The following is a 17307-nucleotide window of genomic DNA, read 5'->3' on the forward strand; positions in this document are numbered from 1 at the left end:
CGTTTTACCGAGAAGATAGCAGTAGAACACAGAGAGAAGCAGCTGTGACGTGGAGCTGAGCAGCCATGAGCAGAAAGGAATGTCACCCCACTGCCACATCACCCATTGTGAGGGAAGACAAGGCATTTGCAACCAGATGTCCCACCTGCACATACAATGGTCGGGACATGTCACTGTGGCTCTTCCACGTAACACACAGTGATCAAGAATGTGAGGCTGCTCTGGACTCCAGCCACAAAGGAAGGAGGACACGAAGTCAGCTCTGTCAGCTCAGGTAGATGAGTGGAAACAAGAGGATTCTTCTTGCTTTTCTAATTTGCAGACGCTTCCTGCCCTAACCTGCCTGTTCATCAAAAGTATCCACTTGACATCTAATAGTATCCTCTGAGTTAAATTCAAGTTTTAAATACTGTTCTCTGGGCTCGCTCTCAGATTAGAATGGGAGTAGGTATAGGACTCCTGTGGGTCTCTGTAAAAGTCTAATTCTTGGGGTTGAGGAGACGGCTCCATGGGCAAGAGTGCTTGCTGTGTAAGTGTGGGACCCAAGTTCAAGTCTCCAGCACTCACATAAAAAGCCATGTGAGAGTAGGTTCCCTTTTTCCATGTAAGTTGCTCTAAGGGTTGGGGTAAAGAGAGTGGAGGGACATCTTTGGGGACACAGATTCTTTTGACTCTTTCATTTCCTGCTCCAAAGGTTCATGAAAACCCCAGATGAGATCATGAGTGGCCGGACAGACCGTCTAGAACACCTCGAGTCTCAAGTGCTGGATGAACAAACGTACCAAGAGGATGAACCTACCATAGCCTCACCGGTGGGCTGGCCAAGAGGAAACCTGCCCACGGGGACCGCAGGAGGCGTGATGGAAGCAGGCGAGCTAGGGGTGGCTGTAAAGGAAGAGACCCGGGAATAGCAGGGACACTTCTCCTGCCGATCAAGAGGGACCCAGAGCACCTTAGACAAGCCACCGAGCAATGGCAGGGCTGAAGTTCTGGCGGAGGGCACAAGCCTGAGACTCACACGTCACGTTCGCTTCTCCTTCTGATCTCTTGTCTGTAACTCTCACCCTCTCCCTTCCCCTACACCTGTTGTAGTCTCATGGTGTTTCTGGTTTCGTTTTTTGTTTTTGTTTTTTAAGAACATGCAGTTTGACTATTCATTGTTCATACAGGGAAGACATCACATGTTGTTTTCCTATGGAAATATATCTATTATATATATATTATTAATTTTTTTGTTGTTGTTGCAAATCTCACCAAGTACGGCCAGCTTGGCTGGTCAGGAAAGAGAAAACTTGCAGAAGGAATCAGGTTCCTCTTTTTCCTGCCACATAGATCTGGTGTGTCCTGTCCAAGTCAGGTCTTAGATGAGAAAGGAAAACAAAATGAGAGAGATACTTTCAAACAATGGAAAAGAAGAGTTCTGTCTCCATCTCCCTCTCTCGCCGCTCATCCCCGCCCCTTTCTCCTTCCCCCTTCTCTGCCTGCTATGCACTTCACAGGCTTTTCATCAGAGCTAGCCTCACTAGCACCTGAACTACACAGTGACCCGGCTGCTCTGTGACAGTCAGACCCCTTGGGCACCCATCTGAGGAAGGCCAGACATCTCCCCCCACCAAATGCTGCTGTATTCTAGAAAGAACAATGGGAGGATCGAGCATAAGATAGGACAGAGGGTGGCCACAGGATTTGCAAGGCCCAGGCAGTTTGGGATTGTCCTGAAAGTGCTACACATTAGGAAAATATGAGAGACCACACAGGCCTGGTAGTTTAGGAGCAAGAACAGGTCACCAATGTTGTCCCAAGACATCATGCCCTTGTGGGATTGTCACCACCCCACACACACACTCCAAGTCCTAGCCTTTTTCTTCTATGCTGGTCCTCATGGAACACAGAACACACATGAGGGAGGATGCTGGAATTTAGTCTCAGGCACAGCCGGTATTTGCGCAGACAGGAAATTCCTCAGATTTAGACTTTTTCCTTTTTTCCGTCTGTCATGGCTGTATTTCAGGAGGACATATCTGTGGCTCTTCTCCACCTCGACATAAGGTCAGTAGCATCTTCCAAGATGAGGGTAATGCTATTCCTTAGGATTTTTGATAGCAGGGATTTTATTTTATTTATTTATTTATTTTTGGGATTTTTTTTTTTGAGACAGGGTTTTTCTGTGTATCCCTGGAATTCACTCTGTAGACCAGACTAGGACTCAGAGATCTACCTGCCTCTGCCTCCCAAGCACTGAGATTAAAGGTGTGCGCCCCCATGCTTAGCTTTTTTTCCTTTTCTAGCCATCTAAGTGGACTCTTTGAAGTTCACTGTTTTAAAACCCAGATAATGAGGCCTGCCTTTCAAAACCACCCCTTGTCCTTCCTGTGTTCTCCCACATCATGGAATGAGCCTCTCCCAGCCCTCCTGGGTGTGTCTCTGCTTGGTCAGACGCAGGACACAGGTGAGGCTGACAGACCAGAGCTGACCTACAACTACTCCTAAGTGGGGCACATAGAGGCTAGGAGGACCTGGACAAGTCACTCTCCCGACGTCAGCTCACAGGCGGACTGTGGTTCACAGACACTGGAATTGAGTTGACTGGGTATCTTTAGTCTTGCTGTGACTTCCCCGTGCCTCCCCCACAACCCACAATCTGCCTTCAAAGAGGTCAGTGACCTGGGTGAGGGGTTCCCTCTTAATATTCATGGGGAATGATGAGAGTCACGTGCTATGTGTTTCTTGAAAGCATGACAGGGGTTCCTTTTTTTGGCCTCTAAAAATGACTGGTACCTTATATCAAATGGGGAGATTAAGCCAAATACTTGTGTTGTATGAGCCACTGGGAGGAAGAGCAAGTGAGAAAGGGTGTGCTTTTTGTTTTTGTTTTGACTGAGGTCCTTTGTGTGAATATAAAATGAGAAACTACAACACTTCATACTGGCCACTTTGCCCATGCGTAGAACTCAGTCCTTTAACTGCCCAAAGAATTGTCCATATGAACTGTGTAAGGAAATTCCTCTGTTCCCTAAGGAGTCTTGGATGACAGCTTTGGCCACTTACGTTAGAAATGCTCATGGCAGTGCCGTCTTTATTTCACACCTGGTGTTGCCATAATTGATTTCTTTGATTCTCTTACCTGCAAAAGCCCTTGTTTGTTTTTTGGAGAGAAAATATGGCCAGGGTTGTCTGGGTTGTCAGGGTTGTGCAGTGCTCTCAGGCTTCAGACTCACAGAATTTAGATTTAGCCAATCAGACCTTGGAGGAAACACCACAATGGGGGTCCTGTTTTGTCTTTTTGGTTTTTGAGTTTTGGTTTTTTGTTTGTTTGTTTTTTTACAATCAACTATGATCTTCTAGATCGACATTAAAGCGACATTAAGTTCAAGAGGTGATAGAAGGAATCTAAAAGCTCCTTTAGTGGCCTTTTTCTGCAGCCATTGTGGGTTGAGTCAGGAAAGGAATTTGCAGGGAAGCATTGCCATGTGGAGGATGGGCATTGCCACCTAGGTCCTGGGATTCTGTCCTGAGTCCTCGGCCGGGCTGTCTTCAGGTCTCCTTCAGCAGAAACCAGGGGCAGCTGGTCAGATGTTGACAGCAGCTTCTCTTCCGATAATTTTCATCCAAGGCCACTTAGTGCCACTTGGAGACAGGGTCCCTGATGTCCCATATCTGGTTTTGGAAAGAGAATGGTCCTCATAAGAAAAGAACAAAACAGGCTTCTTGCCTAGTACATTCAGGTCCCTCTGATCCAGCATCTTTTTACACTAATACCTTGTCCAGATAAGAATGTCACTCCAGCTGACATCTAGATGTCTGTGAGGAGTCCCTGGAATGACCACTCTTGTCTTTTCACACTGTTCGGGATCCAACCATAAACACAGTTTGGCCCATTCACTGTTGTTGGCAGAAGACAACCTGAGAGAGGTCGTGTCACTTTCCGTGGGAGCAGACAGCATGACACACAGTTGGGATCAGTATCTAGCCGGCCTGCACTTAGCAGCAGGATAAGCGTTCAGAAGGCAGTTAGAAATTATTCTGGTTTAAACCCCCATTTGATCCATCCCCGGCAAAGAGACGAAAGATGCCAAGGGTGGTTTTTACTGCCCAGTCATTCGGTGCTAGTTAGAGCTGCTGTGCGTTCTCAGCCTGCTCCTCTTCTGAACAGAAACCAAAATTGGACGTCATGAGAAACCCAGTGGAGCAGGGGTACAGAGGGACACCCCAGAACCCTGCCTATCAACAAGGCACACGGGACTCACCCAGCACTCTTTTGGCCCCATCCGCATCAACACTAAACAACTTCAAATGCGCCCGACTCTTTTCACCCTCACAGGTGAACCCTCTTCTGGAGACTTCTCTTTGTGACGGCACCCACCTGCAAGCCAGATGAATCTAGAATGACTTTTTGTTGTTGTTGTTGTTTAGTTTCTAATCTCTTGTTTATGAGGTGTGGGGTTTATAAGGGACTGAATCAAATGAATGTAACAAAAAAAGAAAAAAAAACAAACAAAAAATGCCTTTTCTCAGGGCCAGTGAGTTGCAAATAATTTTTAAAGAAAAACCTATAATTACATCATCTCAATAAATTTTTTATAAAAAAAAAAAAATCAAGTCCCAAGTCTCTGTTTTTAATAATATGAAATGGAGTCAGACAGGCAAGGCACTCTGATGATGCAAATCCTGTCTACTCTATTATGGAATAAAGTGCACTCCTGGTTTCTCCTGGCAGGAAGCCGCTGTTACCCGGCGTTCTGCAGGCCAGCTTTAGACAAGAGGCCCCAGGAAGGTCACAGCAGATCACTCTACTCTGAGCTGCTGCCACAGGTAGAAAAATCTGCCTCAAGGAACTCCAGTCAGAGATGCCAAGGATGGACCAGGTCCCTTGGTGACAGCAGGGATTAAGTTACCCTGGTTGATTTCACTCCTGCAAGGTAGTGAAGACATAAATGTGAGGGTAGCACCCACAGCCTGGTTGCCAAAGACTATGCACTCAATGTCTCTGGCACACTGGTCCCTGCCACCAACCAGAGGGCAACTGAAATTTCAAACTCCAACAGCATAGCAGGCGATGCCGGTGCACAGCTGTAGACGCAGCACATGGAAGCTGGAGGAATAGGAGGACCAGGAGCTCAATGTCCGCGTCCTCTGATAGCAAGTGTGAAGCCAGCCTGGGTTGCACGAGATCTCATCTCAAAAAAAACCAAACTTAAAGATCCAACGTAATAGTCGCCACAACGATTTGTTTGCCTTCACGATAGGTAGGGCTTCCGAGTGTGTGAGAGGAAGCAGATGCCGGTGCCCAGCAGCAGCACGGCAGTAGGTTTTGGAACTTGGGAATATAAAACTGATGGCAGAGTACATTAGACTGGTTCTCTCTTCACACAGTCTGGGGGCATCCCTGTACTGGATTGCTGAAATCGGCCTTTAGACCCTAAACTGTCAGAATACTCAATCAAGTAAAGTTTAGGAGACACTTTCTGGGGGAGCTAATGTGCCTTTGAAACAACGATTTCCAATCAATCTCAATTTGAATCATCTGGGAATTCCTAGCAATGCACATTGTGCGTTGGGATTCCATAAGCCAAATCAAAGCTTTGGGGTTGGCACCTCCAAGTCTGCCTTTGTGAGCTAAGGTTTGACATTACTCTCACCGATAGGTTCACCATGCTACAAAGGCGCACACAGCATCAGATAAGTGATGGTGGTTCATTTGCATTACACGTACTCACAGACAGTCACCCCACATGTCCAAATGGACACGGACTGCAGAATGAGGCCAGGCAGACACACAATCATGCAGAGAGTCGGCATGCTTCACCATCCAGACCTCTTTAGCAATCAATCTGCTACAAAGACGAGCAGTTTAAAGGGCAGCTCAGACAGATGACCTGCCCTTGCAAACTGCACATCGATTTATATACTTAGGCCCACTTGCCTGCCTAACCGCCCTAATCTAAAAGGGAAGACAAAGCACGTGCTGTCATCTGTCCTAGAATTATGCGGCATAGCCGGAATGGACATGTGACCAGGTGTTGGAGGCCTCTCTGAGCACAAGGCTAGATCAGAACTGGGCCAACCTGAACTGGAAATGCTTCATAACTACCTGAGGATCTTAAAAAAACAGACCTGTATTTTGTTTGTTTTGTTCCAACATGGTCTCGTGTAGCCCAGGCTGGCCTCCAGCTCCCTGTGTAGCTAAAGATAACCTTGAGCTTGTGATTTTCCTGCTCCTGTCTCCCTAGTGCTATGATTACAGGCATAACCACCATGCTTGGTTTGTACAGTGCTGGAGAGAGAATCCAGGACTTTAGGCATCCAGGCAAGCACTCTAGCAATAAAACTCTAGTTATTATGTCCAGATTTCTGCTTCCATAACATGTTAGAAACCACGAATGCTTTGGTACAATATCCTAGATAGAAGATCTAGTATGCTGTATTCTTCGGTTGGGACTGCGCCCAGAGAGTACACCCTGCCCCCTTGCATGAACCCAGGGCCTCGTGCATGCCAAGAAAACGCTCTACCACTAACCTCCATCCTCAACATAACTGCATTTCAGACAAGCTCTACATCAGTGGTTCTCACCCTTCCTAATGCTGTCACCCTTCTATACAGTTCTTGGTGTGTTGACCCCAACTGTATTAGTCAGAGTTCTCTAGAGTCACAGAACTTATGGAATGTCTCTATATATTAAGGGAATTTGTCGTGATGACTTACAATCTGTAGTCCAACTCCCCAACAATGGGCAGCTGTGATTGGGAAGTCCAAGGATCTAGTAGTTGCTCAGTCCCATGGGGCTAGTTGTTTCAGCTGGTCTTCTGTAGAAGCTGGAATCCTGAAGACGTCGATTCCAACAGATGTGCTGGCAAGTAAATGCAAGCAGGCAAGAAGGGCAAATCTTCCTTTTTCCAATGTCCTTATGTAGATCTCTAGTAGAAGCTGTGTCCCAGATTAAAGGTGTGTACCATCATGCCTGGATCTGGAACTTGTTTTGTCCTAGGCTGACCTTGAATTCAGAGATCTCCTTGCTTTAGTCTCCAGGGAATAAAGGTGTATACTACCTTGCCTGGGCCTCAACTTATCATGGCCACTTTGTCTCAAGATCTCCATGCCAAGATCCAGGTCAGAAACTTGTGTCTTCTAGCCTCAAGATCTGGATCACAGGTGAGCCCTCCCATTCTGGATTGTAGTTCATCCCAGATATAGTCAAGTTGACAACCAGGAATAGCCATTACACCAACCATAAAATTATTTCGTTGCTGCGTTATAACTGTAATTTTGCTGCATTATGAATTATAATGTAAATATCTGATATGCAGGATATCTGATATGCAAACCCAAGGGGTCAAGACCCACAGGTGGAGAACCAATCCCCTAGGTGATGCTGATGAGGCTCATCTCCAGAGCACACTCTTAAGTAACAAGAGCTTCGTGATTTCCACTCAAGCCCGAGATTCTAACCCCACTGAAGAATCCCAAGAAACCCATCTCTTCACTGTGCTCCCTCAAGCAGACTCTTTCCTGTGAGAAGTAGCATTGAGGAACAGTTACTCTCGTAGCTGTCACGGTGAAAAGCAGCTTTGCCAAGGGGAGGACAGCACCATTTTCACACTGGTCCTGGATACAGCTGTTCACCACCAGATGCCTAACAACCATCTCCCTGTCACTAAGGATGAGAAGTCCAACGCCACAGGCTCCCTCGTAATCACTGAGTTGATTACATTATAGGCACTGTGTACCCTACAGTGCTGTCCTCGATGATCTAAAAGGCATGAGGGTTGATGGGCAGATCTTCCATCTAGACTATCCATGATGTTGGCATCGAAAGCTCACATCCTTGGCTCAGTGTCCACACTATCAATACTTACTAGACTGGGAAGATGGTCCAGTGGATACAGCACTTGCTGTGCATGCACTAGGTTCCAGAGTTCAGGTCCCCAGAATTCAAAAATGCCCCATGGTAGCTGCCTATAATCCCTATACTTAGAAGGCAGAGGGTAGAGGATCCCTGAGCAAGATGGCTACCTATATAAGGTATCTCAGCAAGCTCTGAGTTAAACTGAATTAAACTTACCTTTATGAATCATGTGGAGAATGATTGAGGAAGGCTCTGATGTCAACTGGAAGCCATGTCTATGTGTGCAAATGCCTGTACACCCATGCACATTCAAATGTGTGTACATGCACTGCTGATGTACATAAAATAAATGAATATATATATACATACATATATATATATACATACACACACACACACACACACACACACACACACACATACATAGGCCCTCACCCCTACCACAAAGAGAAAATCTCCAGTAGTAAAAACTACCAAAGAAACTGCCTGACTTCTCAGACAAGAGACCATTTTCTCTTCAAGCTCTCTTAAAACTGCCCTCCTAGAATCTTCTGAGGTCTCAACAAGAACTTTGGTCAGGTGATCAAGTTCTAGTCACATCACATCAAGGAACAAAAAGAGAATAGGTACATCAGCCAATGCAGGAAGTCCCCATTGAGACTCTTCCCGGGTCACTCTAGGCTGTATCACATTGACATTAAATCTAACCATCCCAGATACCACATCAGAGAATATGTGGTTCATGAGTCTCTTGCAAGATCTAAGATCTCATTTCTCAACTAGTAAGCACATTAAGTAGAACACAGAATAGCCACACAATGGAATACTACTCAGCAAAAAAAAAAAAAAAAGTGAACAAGTTATCACCACGTGCCATAACAGGCATGAACCCAGAAGATGGCAGCTTAGGTTAAAAGAAGACAGGCAGGATGGAGGCACTGTTGCATGGCTCCCTTCATACTGAAATTCCAGTGAGGACAATCAAAGACGTTTGCCTGGAGATGGAGATGGGAGTGAGGTGAAGTTTAAGCAGAAACACAAAAGAACTTTGGGATATAATTGAAATACTCTGAAACTGGATCTTTGGGACGGCTGCAGAAATCTACAGATTTACTAACATTCATTGAGTTTGCTTTGGGGCAAGGAAGTTGTCTCATAAGTAGAGCACTTGAGATACAAGCAGGAGGACCTGAGTTCAGATCTCCAGTGCCTCTGGGGAAAAAAAAAAAAACCCTTAGTGTAGTGGCCACTGTCTATAATCTCAGTGCTGGGGATGCAGAGACAGGTGGACCCCTTGGGCTCACTGGCCAGTCAGCATCCCTGAGTTGATGAGCTCCAGGTTCAGTGAGTGAGCTTGTCTCAAAAAAAATGAGGTAGAGAGCAAAGGAGACACCTGATACTGTCCTCTGGCTACCGCACACACATACACATGATCATGTATCTGTCCCTGTCCCTCCCCCCCACACACACACACACACACTCACACACAACGAAATGATCATTGAGAAAGATCCACAGTATAGATCTGTGGTATTCAACCCCACATGCGCATGTATGTGCATCTAAACACATACATTTGAACAAGACCATGTAGACCATGTGTGTGTGCACACACAGAAAGAGAGAGACACAGAGAAATGGGGGTGAGTATTATGCTTTAACTGGGCAGAGTGGAACACAACTCACTTGGGAGGCTGAGGGAAAATGATGAAGAGTTTGAGGTAAGTTTGAGATACAATGAGATATGGTATTAAAAAATATTAAAGTGACAGTGATTGACGTCAACCAGTTCACACTGGCTTTATGGTAGGTGGATCCATCTTCAAGAGCATCACATAGGATGGCAATAAGGAAACCCCAGGCAAAAGACACCAGTGCTGTAGACTGAGATGCTACTAGACATTATATGACATAACACCAATCACTCTCCACATCCTGAAAACACCCTCACGGCTGTGATTTTTATCAGTTCGGGGTGTCCAAATGAACAAAAGCTCTCAAAACTGCTGCCAGCTACTGACACCCCAAAAGGGAATCCCAGAAGCTCACAGCCTTTGTTGGAGACCCAGCATGGCTCTAGGCTATTGTGGAGACAGTGAGGGGTACTTATGTGAACTGGTGGCTGTTACCAGGGAAGGGGGTTTGCTGCGGGGCTTGGGGTGGTTAGTTCTAAGACAAAAACAACAGTAACATGTCATGATGTGAACTGATGTGTTCTCAGTTGTGCTGTGTGTGGCGGGAGGAGTTCTCACAGTGAGTGAAAGGCCAAGAGGAAATGGCCCAAGAACAAAAGAGGAGGCAGAAAAGGCCCATTCTGGAATGCATGGTGTCAGTTCAGGGAGGTGGCTTAGTGTACCTGGCCACTGTCTGATTGTTTAATTCACACTAACTTAGCTGAATGGAAAGCAAGTCTAATCTACTGATAACAAGAGTGCTTCTTTTATATACAAACTAAGTTTGTTCACCTCTGTCAAGCATTCCTTCATATTTTTACCCAAGACTAGCTCAAAAGACAATTATCTCTCCATCCAGAACTGGCTGGTGTTCAGGCACTCACACAGAAAAAGCTGAGACATACTGCATGTCTGCTGGAATGAAAACCATCATCACAATGTATTTTAAAGTTACTTCTTGCATGTCCGTGAAACATTTTTTCATTGTTCAGTGATTTGTATTTCCTCTTCCTTCTCCTTCGGGAATGTCTAATCAAGGCAGGCTCTTGGGAAGCCAAGGAAAGGGTTTGTAAATTAGCATAAGCCTAGCACATGAGAAGCTGAGGCTGGCGTATCATCATGAACTCGAGGCCAGTCTGGGCTACATAGTTTCAGATCAGCAAAAAGAAAAATTAGGGTCAGAGGGATGGCTCAGTTGTTAAGAGCACTGTCTGCTTTTCAAATGAACAGGATCCATTTCTCAGAGTCTACGTGGCAGCTAATAACAGTCTCTAACCCCAGTCCCAGGAGATCCGACTCCCTCCAAGGGTACATAGTACAGAGACATACACATAGGCAACCTACCCATACCCATTAACTTAAAATAAACAAAGGTTTTGATGTGTGAACCATAAGCCCAATCACAGAGCTTTAGCCCCTGAATCATCTAGCCTCAGAATGTAAGCAGACTTCAACTAGAGGCAAAACACATCTTTAGACGATGGTCCTTGGGCTAGGGTTGTAGCTAGCTCACATGTACTCCTGGAGAACTTGGACCCATGGCCAAGGGCAATGTGAGGAGTTAAACTATCATCAGAGATGGAACAAGCTTGTGAAGAGATTGTCATTGTCCACTAGGAAGTGTCGTCTTCGCTGTTCACCTGCATGTGCCAGTTCCGTAAGCAATTACACACAGAGCCCTGAGCTCATTGGCACCTGGTTTCTAGTTTATTTCCTTCTGATTAATGTCCTTTACTAGCATTAATGCCCCTTGATGCTGGAGAGCAGCCATGCAGAATAGTGACATAAACTCCATCTCAGGTCAGAGCACCTGAACCCAAACTCCACATGTCCTCTCAGTTGCTATATGGCCTTAAGGAGTTGACCTGATGCCCCTGCCTCAGTTTGCCCCAAATGTAAACTAAGGATGTGTGTAATGAAAGTGCCTGTCTGGGAAGACTGGCTGTGGTTAATGACTTGTTACAAAGGAAGTCTTGGCACATCATATTCTGTGGCTGAAATTCTTCACTCCAACACCAAAGATGCTTCTACAAAGATGAGTTTCTATTATTTGCTGTCTTGTTTTCCTGCGAGCATCATGATACCATGGTAACCACCTCCTGTTTCAGACCAGAAGTGAGAGGAGCAGGCAGCTAAGGGGCCTGCCTTGAGTTCCCCATACTCCAGGTTGTCTGAGCCTGACCAGCCAATGTCCATTGCACTTCCTGCTGTGGGCTCAAGTTCTTAACATTAAGGAGTTCCACAGCCCTCAGAGCTGTTAGTTTGTGGCAACGGTCTTGGCCCAAGGAAAATATTGGCTCAATTCAGGTTCACTGAGAATATTTTGATTGTTTCATTCCAGTTCAACAGCTGTAGGAAATGTGTAGGTTTTGAGTTATTTAAAATAACTTTGTGGCTCTTTGATTTTTGTTTTATCTTTTTTTAAAGGCTGCCTTGGCTCCCCTCTTATATACAAAAAGCATGTTATTTGGGTCCAGTGTTAGAACCAGGAAATGAGAATTACTGCTGAGAAAAGCCCTGAGCAAAAGAGAGTCGTGTGAGAAAGCACTGGAAGAATGGTCATTTGGGAAGCTAGAAGGTCAGGCTGTGAGACCCCACTGATTTGCCTTTCTAAAGGGAAAAGGTGCAGGAGCATTCCCTCCCAGTCTGGGCTGAGGATCCCCAAGGGACAGCCTGAGGAACAGCAGCCACCCTGGTTCAGGAAAACCATACCACTTTCTCGGAGCTTGCTCACTAGCGCTCTCTCTCTCTCTCTCTCTCTCTCTCTGTGTTTGTGTGTGTTGATGTGGTGTGTGTGTACATATGATGATGGGGGGTTCATGTATATGTACATACATACATGAGACACAGTGCAGTCATGTGGAAGCCAGAAGTCAACTTCCGGTATCGCTCTTGAAGATAACACCAAGGCTCTCTCTCTCTCTCTCTCTCTCTCTCTCTCTCTCTCTCTCTCTCTCTCTCTCTCTCTCTCTCTCCTGAGACTTTCTAATTAGGCTAGGCTAATAAATTAGGCCAATAAATTCCAGGAACCTCTGTCCTCCCTGCACTGGGTTTACAACCACATGCTCCCATGCCTGGTTTCTATCTGGTTCTGAGGATTGAACTCAGCTTTCATGCTTGCATGGCAAGCATTCTGTTGACTGAGCTGTCTCCCCAGAACTGAGCTAGGATTTCATGTAGAGTTAGCTTCCTCAAAGCACACTGAAATGATTCAGTGAAGAAAATGTGTTGCACTAGCTCTTTGCTGCCTGCTTGTCCCTCTCCATCATCCACGCCGTCCTTTTGGTACCAAATCTCTGCTGTTCTAATGTTATCAACTCAGGCCTGAGCAAATCACTCAGTGCTGTTGCTGAGATAGCTCGGACCTTTGGTTTCTAAGCAACTACGTGGCTATTTTAGTACCTTGAGACACATCTGACCTTTGGAACCATGTCCAAAGTAAGGTAGGTGATATTCCAACATCACCTGGGAAGTCAGAATACCCTTCCTGAAGGATACTCACCCTCACAAGCAGAAAGTCACAAGTTCTCCCCCCAGCTTCTTCCTCCTAGTGAAAATCTGGGTCTGCCATTTGCATTCGTGCAGAGCCAGGGAGTCAAACCAGCATGCAAATCCACCAAAGAATTTGAAATTTGCTTTGAACAATTCAGCTCGGATCTCCTCCTAGTCAGTTCCCTGACAGCCTCAAATTCTGGTTCCCTGTCTGAAGGCAACCTAAGTGAACACAGGACATCCAGAGATGCTGTATCCTCTGGCCAAAGATTTTCTGATTTTCTTCCTTCTTTCCCTCCTTCCTTCCTTCTCCTTCCTTCTCCTTCCTTCTCCTTCCTTCTCTCCTCCTTCTCCGTCTCCTCCTCCTCCTCACCCTCCCCCTCCTCCTCCTCCTCTTCCTCCTCCTTCTTCTTCTTCCTCTTCTTCTTTTTGAAAATGTATTTCGGGGCAGAGACTGAAAGAATGACCATCCAGAAACTGCCCCTCCTGGGGACCATCCCATAAACAATCACCAAACCCAGACACTATTGCAGATGCCAACAAGAGCCTACTGACAGGAGCCTGATATAGCTGTCCTCTGAGAGGCACTGCCAGTGCCTGACTAATACAGAAGTAGATGCTCACAGTCATCCATTAGATGGAGCACAGGGCCCCCAATGAAATAGCTAGAGAAAGTACCCAAGGAGATGAAGTGGTTTGTAGCCCCGTAGGAGGAACAACAATATGAACTAACCAGTAACCCCAGAGCTCCCTAGGACTAAACCACCAATCAAAGAAAACACATGGAGGGACTTGTGGCTCTAGCTGCATTTCCCCAGTGTAGGGAAATGCCTGGGCCAGGAAGCAGGAGTGGGTGGGTTGGGAAGCAGGGAGAGGGTGGAGAAGATAGGGAATTTTTGGAAGGTAAACTAGGAAAGGGGATAACATTTGAAATGTAAATAAAGAAAATATCTAATAAAAAAAAAAGGAAAAGAGAAGAAAATGCATTTGTACTGGGGAGGGGTCCACACACGTGTGCCACTGCATGTGTGTCGGAAGTCAGAGGGCAACCCTCACCTCCCCCGTGATCTGCAGGTAGAGTTTTCTGTTTGTGACTGTGTGCTTCAGGCTGGCTCCAGCGTCAGCAGAGTCACCCGCTTCTGCTTTCCATTTCACCACAGAAGCAATGGAGCGGCACTTTCCATGGGATTGGGGCATAGACACTCACATTTGCCAGGCCAGCCACTTATGCACTAAGTCTTCTATCCAGACCAAGATTTTCTATTTTAATGGAAAATTTAAGTTGACACGTAATGAATTTTAAACAATTGAATAAATCTCCCTTGTTAGTAGATATTTCTCACTCTGTTCTCCGGGTTGACCACTCCAGTCATCTTTAAATATTGCCTTGGTGCTAGCAGTGACATGGCACCTGGCCATGCACAAAAGAAATCTGTCATCAGTGGTCACAGAGCCTTTCCCATGAAGAGGGAGGAACTCAGACTCAAACTCCACAGAACTGGCAGAGGAGGGGACTACTGGGACTTTTGAGGAGAGCCTCCTGGCTGAGACAATTAACTGCTTGCCATGAGAAATGCCTTCTTTGGTTCTACACTTACCTATAAAGTTTTCTTCCACTTTGGAGATGCGGGGCAGCTTTAGCCAGCAATTTAGCAGGAATTTCACCCATATAAAATAATTATAGAGAGTCGTGTTGCAGCTGCTCCTCAAGTCCCTTCCACACTTTATAATTTAGGGTGCCAGCCTTGGGATAGGCTCAGGCTCGCCAAAGCCCTTTCCCGTTTCTACTTCATATCCCATGAATGACCTGGTTTTAGGGCGACTTCTTAGACCATAGCTCAGTTTGACTACTACCTGCAAAAGTCTCAGGCCAGTCTACTCCAATGATTTGGTAGCATGACTGTCCTTTGTGTCCTGAAGGAGATCTAGATGTCCCTGGTGGTGCCCGGCCCCTGAAATGGAGCAGTAAAGCTTTGCAAGAAATCAGGATTGGGATCATGCGGTAGCTTACACTGTCAACTCGACAGGACCTTGGAGATAAGTCTCTGGGGCTACGTGTGAGAGATTTTCTGCATTCGGTTACATGAGATTGGGAAGACCCACCTTCAGTATGGACAGCGCCATTCTGTGGGCTTGCGTCCAAACAGGAGAAGTGATCTGAGCTCAGGCAGTCATCCATCTCTGCCTCCTGACTGTGATTTCAATAGATGTGGCTCCCCCAAGCTGCTGCTGCTGCTGCTGCTGCTGCTGCTGCTGCTGCTGCTGCTGCTACTGCTGCTGCTACTACTGCTGCTGCTCTCTTCACCATGATGGACCACATCTGGGCCAAAATAAGCCCTCCCTTCCTTTCAGGTGCTTCTTATCAAAGAAACAGAAGTGACTCGCACAGATCGTCTGGAGAAGACACTGGTTTCAGAACCTTAGGGAACATAGCTGAAGATAGCCAATGGCTCCTCCACTTCCAGGCATATGCCTTGGTAGAATCACTGACACTGTGTGGCAATGCCTTCTCACAGTTCAGATTGCTTTGCAAAGAAGAAGGGCTCTATATAAAGCCCCTGTCACCCAGCAGGCACACAAAGAATAGGCCATTGTTACCTGTCTGGGTGGGTCATGTCTTTCTCCTAGAAATGGGTGGATAGCTGGATAAATGGTTATGTGCCTCAAACTCTCATTTTTCCACTCAACAAATCTTGCACAGCTTCTCTGGTTGTCTTCCCTCCTCACTGCCCAAGAAAAAGTAAACAAATAAACAATACCAGCATGGTGACTCTTCTATCTTTTGCCAAATAGCTGACCTCTTTCCCAGGTGATAATGTACATGATGAAGCTATACATTTTTTAATCACCAGTTTAAAAAAAATAAAAATTTTAACCGACACCTACAGAATGCTTTCTCATACTGTACCTGTAAATCCTAAACACCCTATGGAAATATGTTCTTTCTCACTTTACGAATGAGGGGAAAAAAGAAAAAAAAAACACTAGAAACTCAACGGAGGGTAAATGACCCACTCAGGGTCATGCACGAAGAGTGCAGGAGCTCAGAAACCAAGCTCTTCCAACTCTCTCTCTCTCTTCATGCTCTGTCTTAATAATTGGGAAAGAGCATTCTTCAGACTACTGACAGCCTTTGCTATGATGCCTCTCTAGGAGGGGTTGGGGCTCCTGAGTAGTGAATTCAAGGCAAGTCTGCATAGCCTCTGGATCCTGAGTAACAGGTGGAAGTGTAGAGTGTCTCCTAAAAAGGGACAGGGAGCCAGGACAGTGCAGAATGTCATGGAATATAAATATCAAAGAAAGGAGACACATCTGGTGAGCATAAGTTTACCAATAGGAAAGGAGCCTGTTGGGTCATCTCTGCTGATCTTCCGTCTCTTTTTTACTACATAGACTTTGTAAAGAACATTGTAACTCAGTTAAAGATCTTGTCCACAAGCAAGAGGACCAGAGCTCAGATTCCTAGAACCCACATAAAGGCCAGGTGAGTGTGACGGCCTGCCTGTAATTCCATCCCCAGAAGGCAAAGGTAGGGGCTCCCCAGCCTAAAATGACTACTGAGAGTACTCATATCAGTCAGCCCTCCCTTTGACAGAGAAACTCTTGCCTCAAAGAGGAAAGTGGAAAAATGATGAAGAAAGTTTTCTGATATCAAGCTTGGGCCTCCACACACATTTATACACGTGTGCTGACACACCTATGAACAGAAGCACAACTCTGAAGTTTCAGTTTCTCTGAGTAACTGAGACAGGCATCAGACCATTCAAGTCTAGAAACCACGGGTATTTGTGTGAAGGACAGAGGAGGTGCAGCGAGATGTGGGTCAAGAATGTGTTTAGATGTGTGGAAATAGAAAACAAGTGAGTAGAATCAAAACCAGAGTGTCAGGGGATTACAAAAGGGATGATGGTGGTGGTGGTGGTGGTGGTGGTGATGATGGTGTGTGTGTGTGTGTGTGTGCGCGCACTCACGTGTGTTTAGGTACATGCATACCCCTAAAGGTACACTAACTACAGAATACAGAATGATATAATCAGAACAACTCAGTTTGTTTCATGTAAAGTGGAGCTCTTAGGCATTGAGTAACTAATCTAAAGTCACGTACTATTCAGTGGCATTGTGTTGTGGATAGCCCTGGTGTTGCTTGTATTTTGATGCTAATTCCGCTGTTACCCAATGCTCATTGGCTTTGCTAAAAGAGACAAGAAAGTGTCAAGGAATCAGAAGGAAAGAATTTTTTTAAAATCCAAAGCCATAATCAGCAATGTAAATAAATATACACTGTAAATGAATATACT

At 45.8% G+C, this 17307-nt stretch overlaps 1 protein-coding gene across 5 annotated transcripts in view; it reads left to right on the plus strand.

Annotated features, from left to right (window-relative positions):
* Etv6 (ets variant 6) overlaps window positions 1–4595 on the plus strand; it is a 234459-nt gene extending 229864 nt beyond the window's left edge. For 2 of the 5 annotated variants that reach the window (NM_001303102.1, NM_007961.4), the window contains one exon: window positions 695–4595. In NM_001303102.1, coding sequence (NP_001290031.1) covers window positions 695–911 — 217 coding nt within the window. In that variant the 3' untranslated portion in view covers window positions 912–4595. The remainder of the gene's footprint in view (window positions 1–694) is intronic. The other 3 variants (XM_011241206.3, XM_011241207.3, XM_011241208.3) reach the window with 2 other exon arrangements.
* The last annotated feature ends 12712 nt before the right edge of the window (window positions 4596–17307 follow it).

The sequence above is a fragment of the Mus musculus genome, chromosome 6, assembly GCF_000001635.26.
Source record: "Mus musculus strain C57BL/6J chromosome 6, GRCm38.p6 C57BL/6J".
In the NCBI taxonomy this organism is placed as follows: domain Eukaryota; kingdom Metazoa; phylum Chordata; class Mammalia; order Rodentia; family Muridae; genus Mus; species Mus musculus.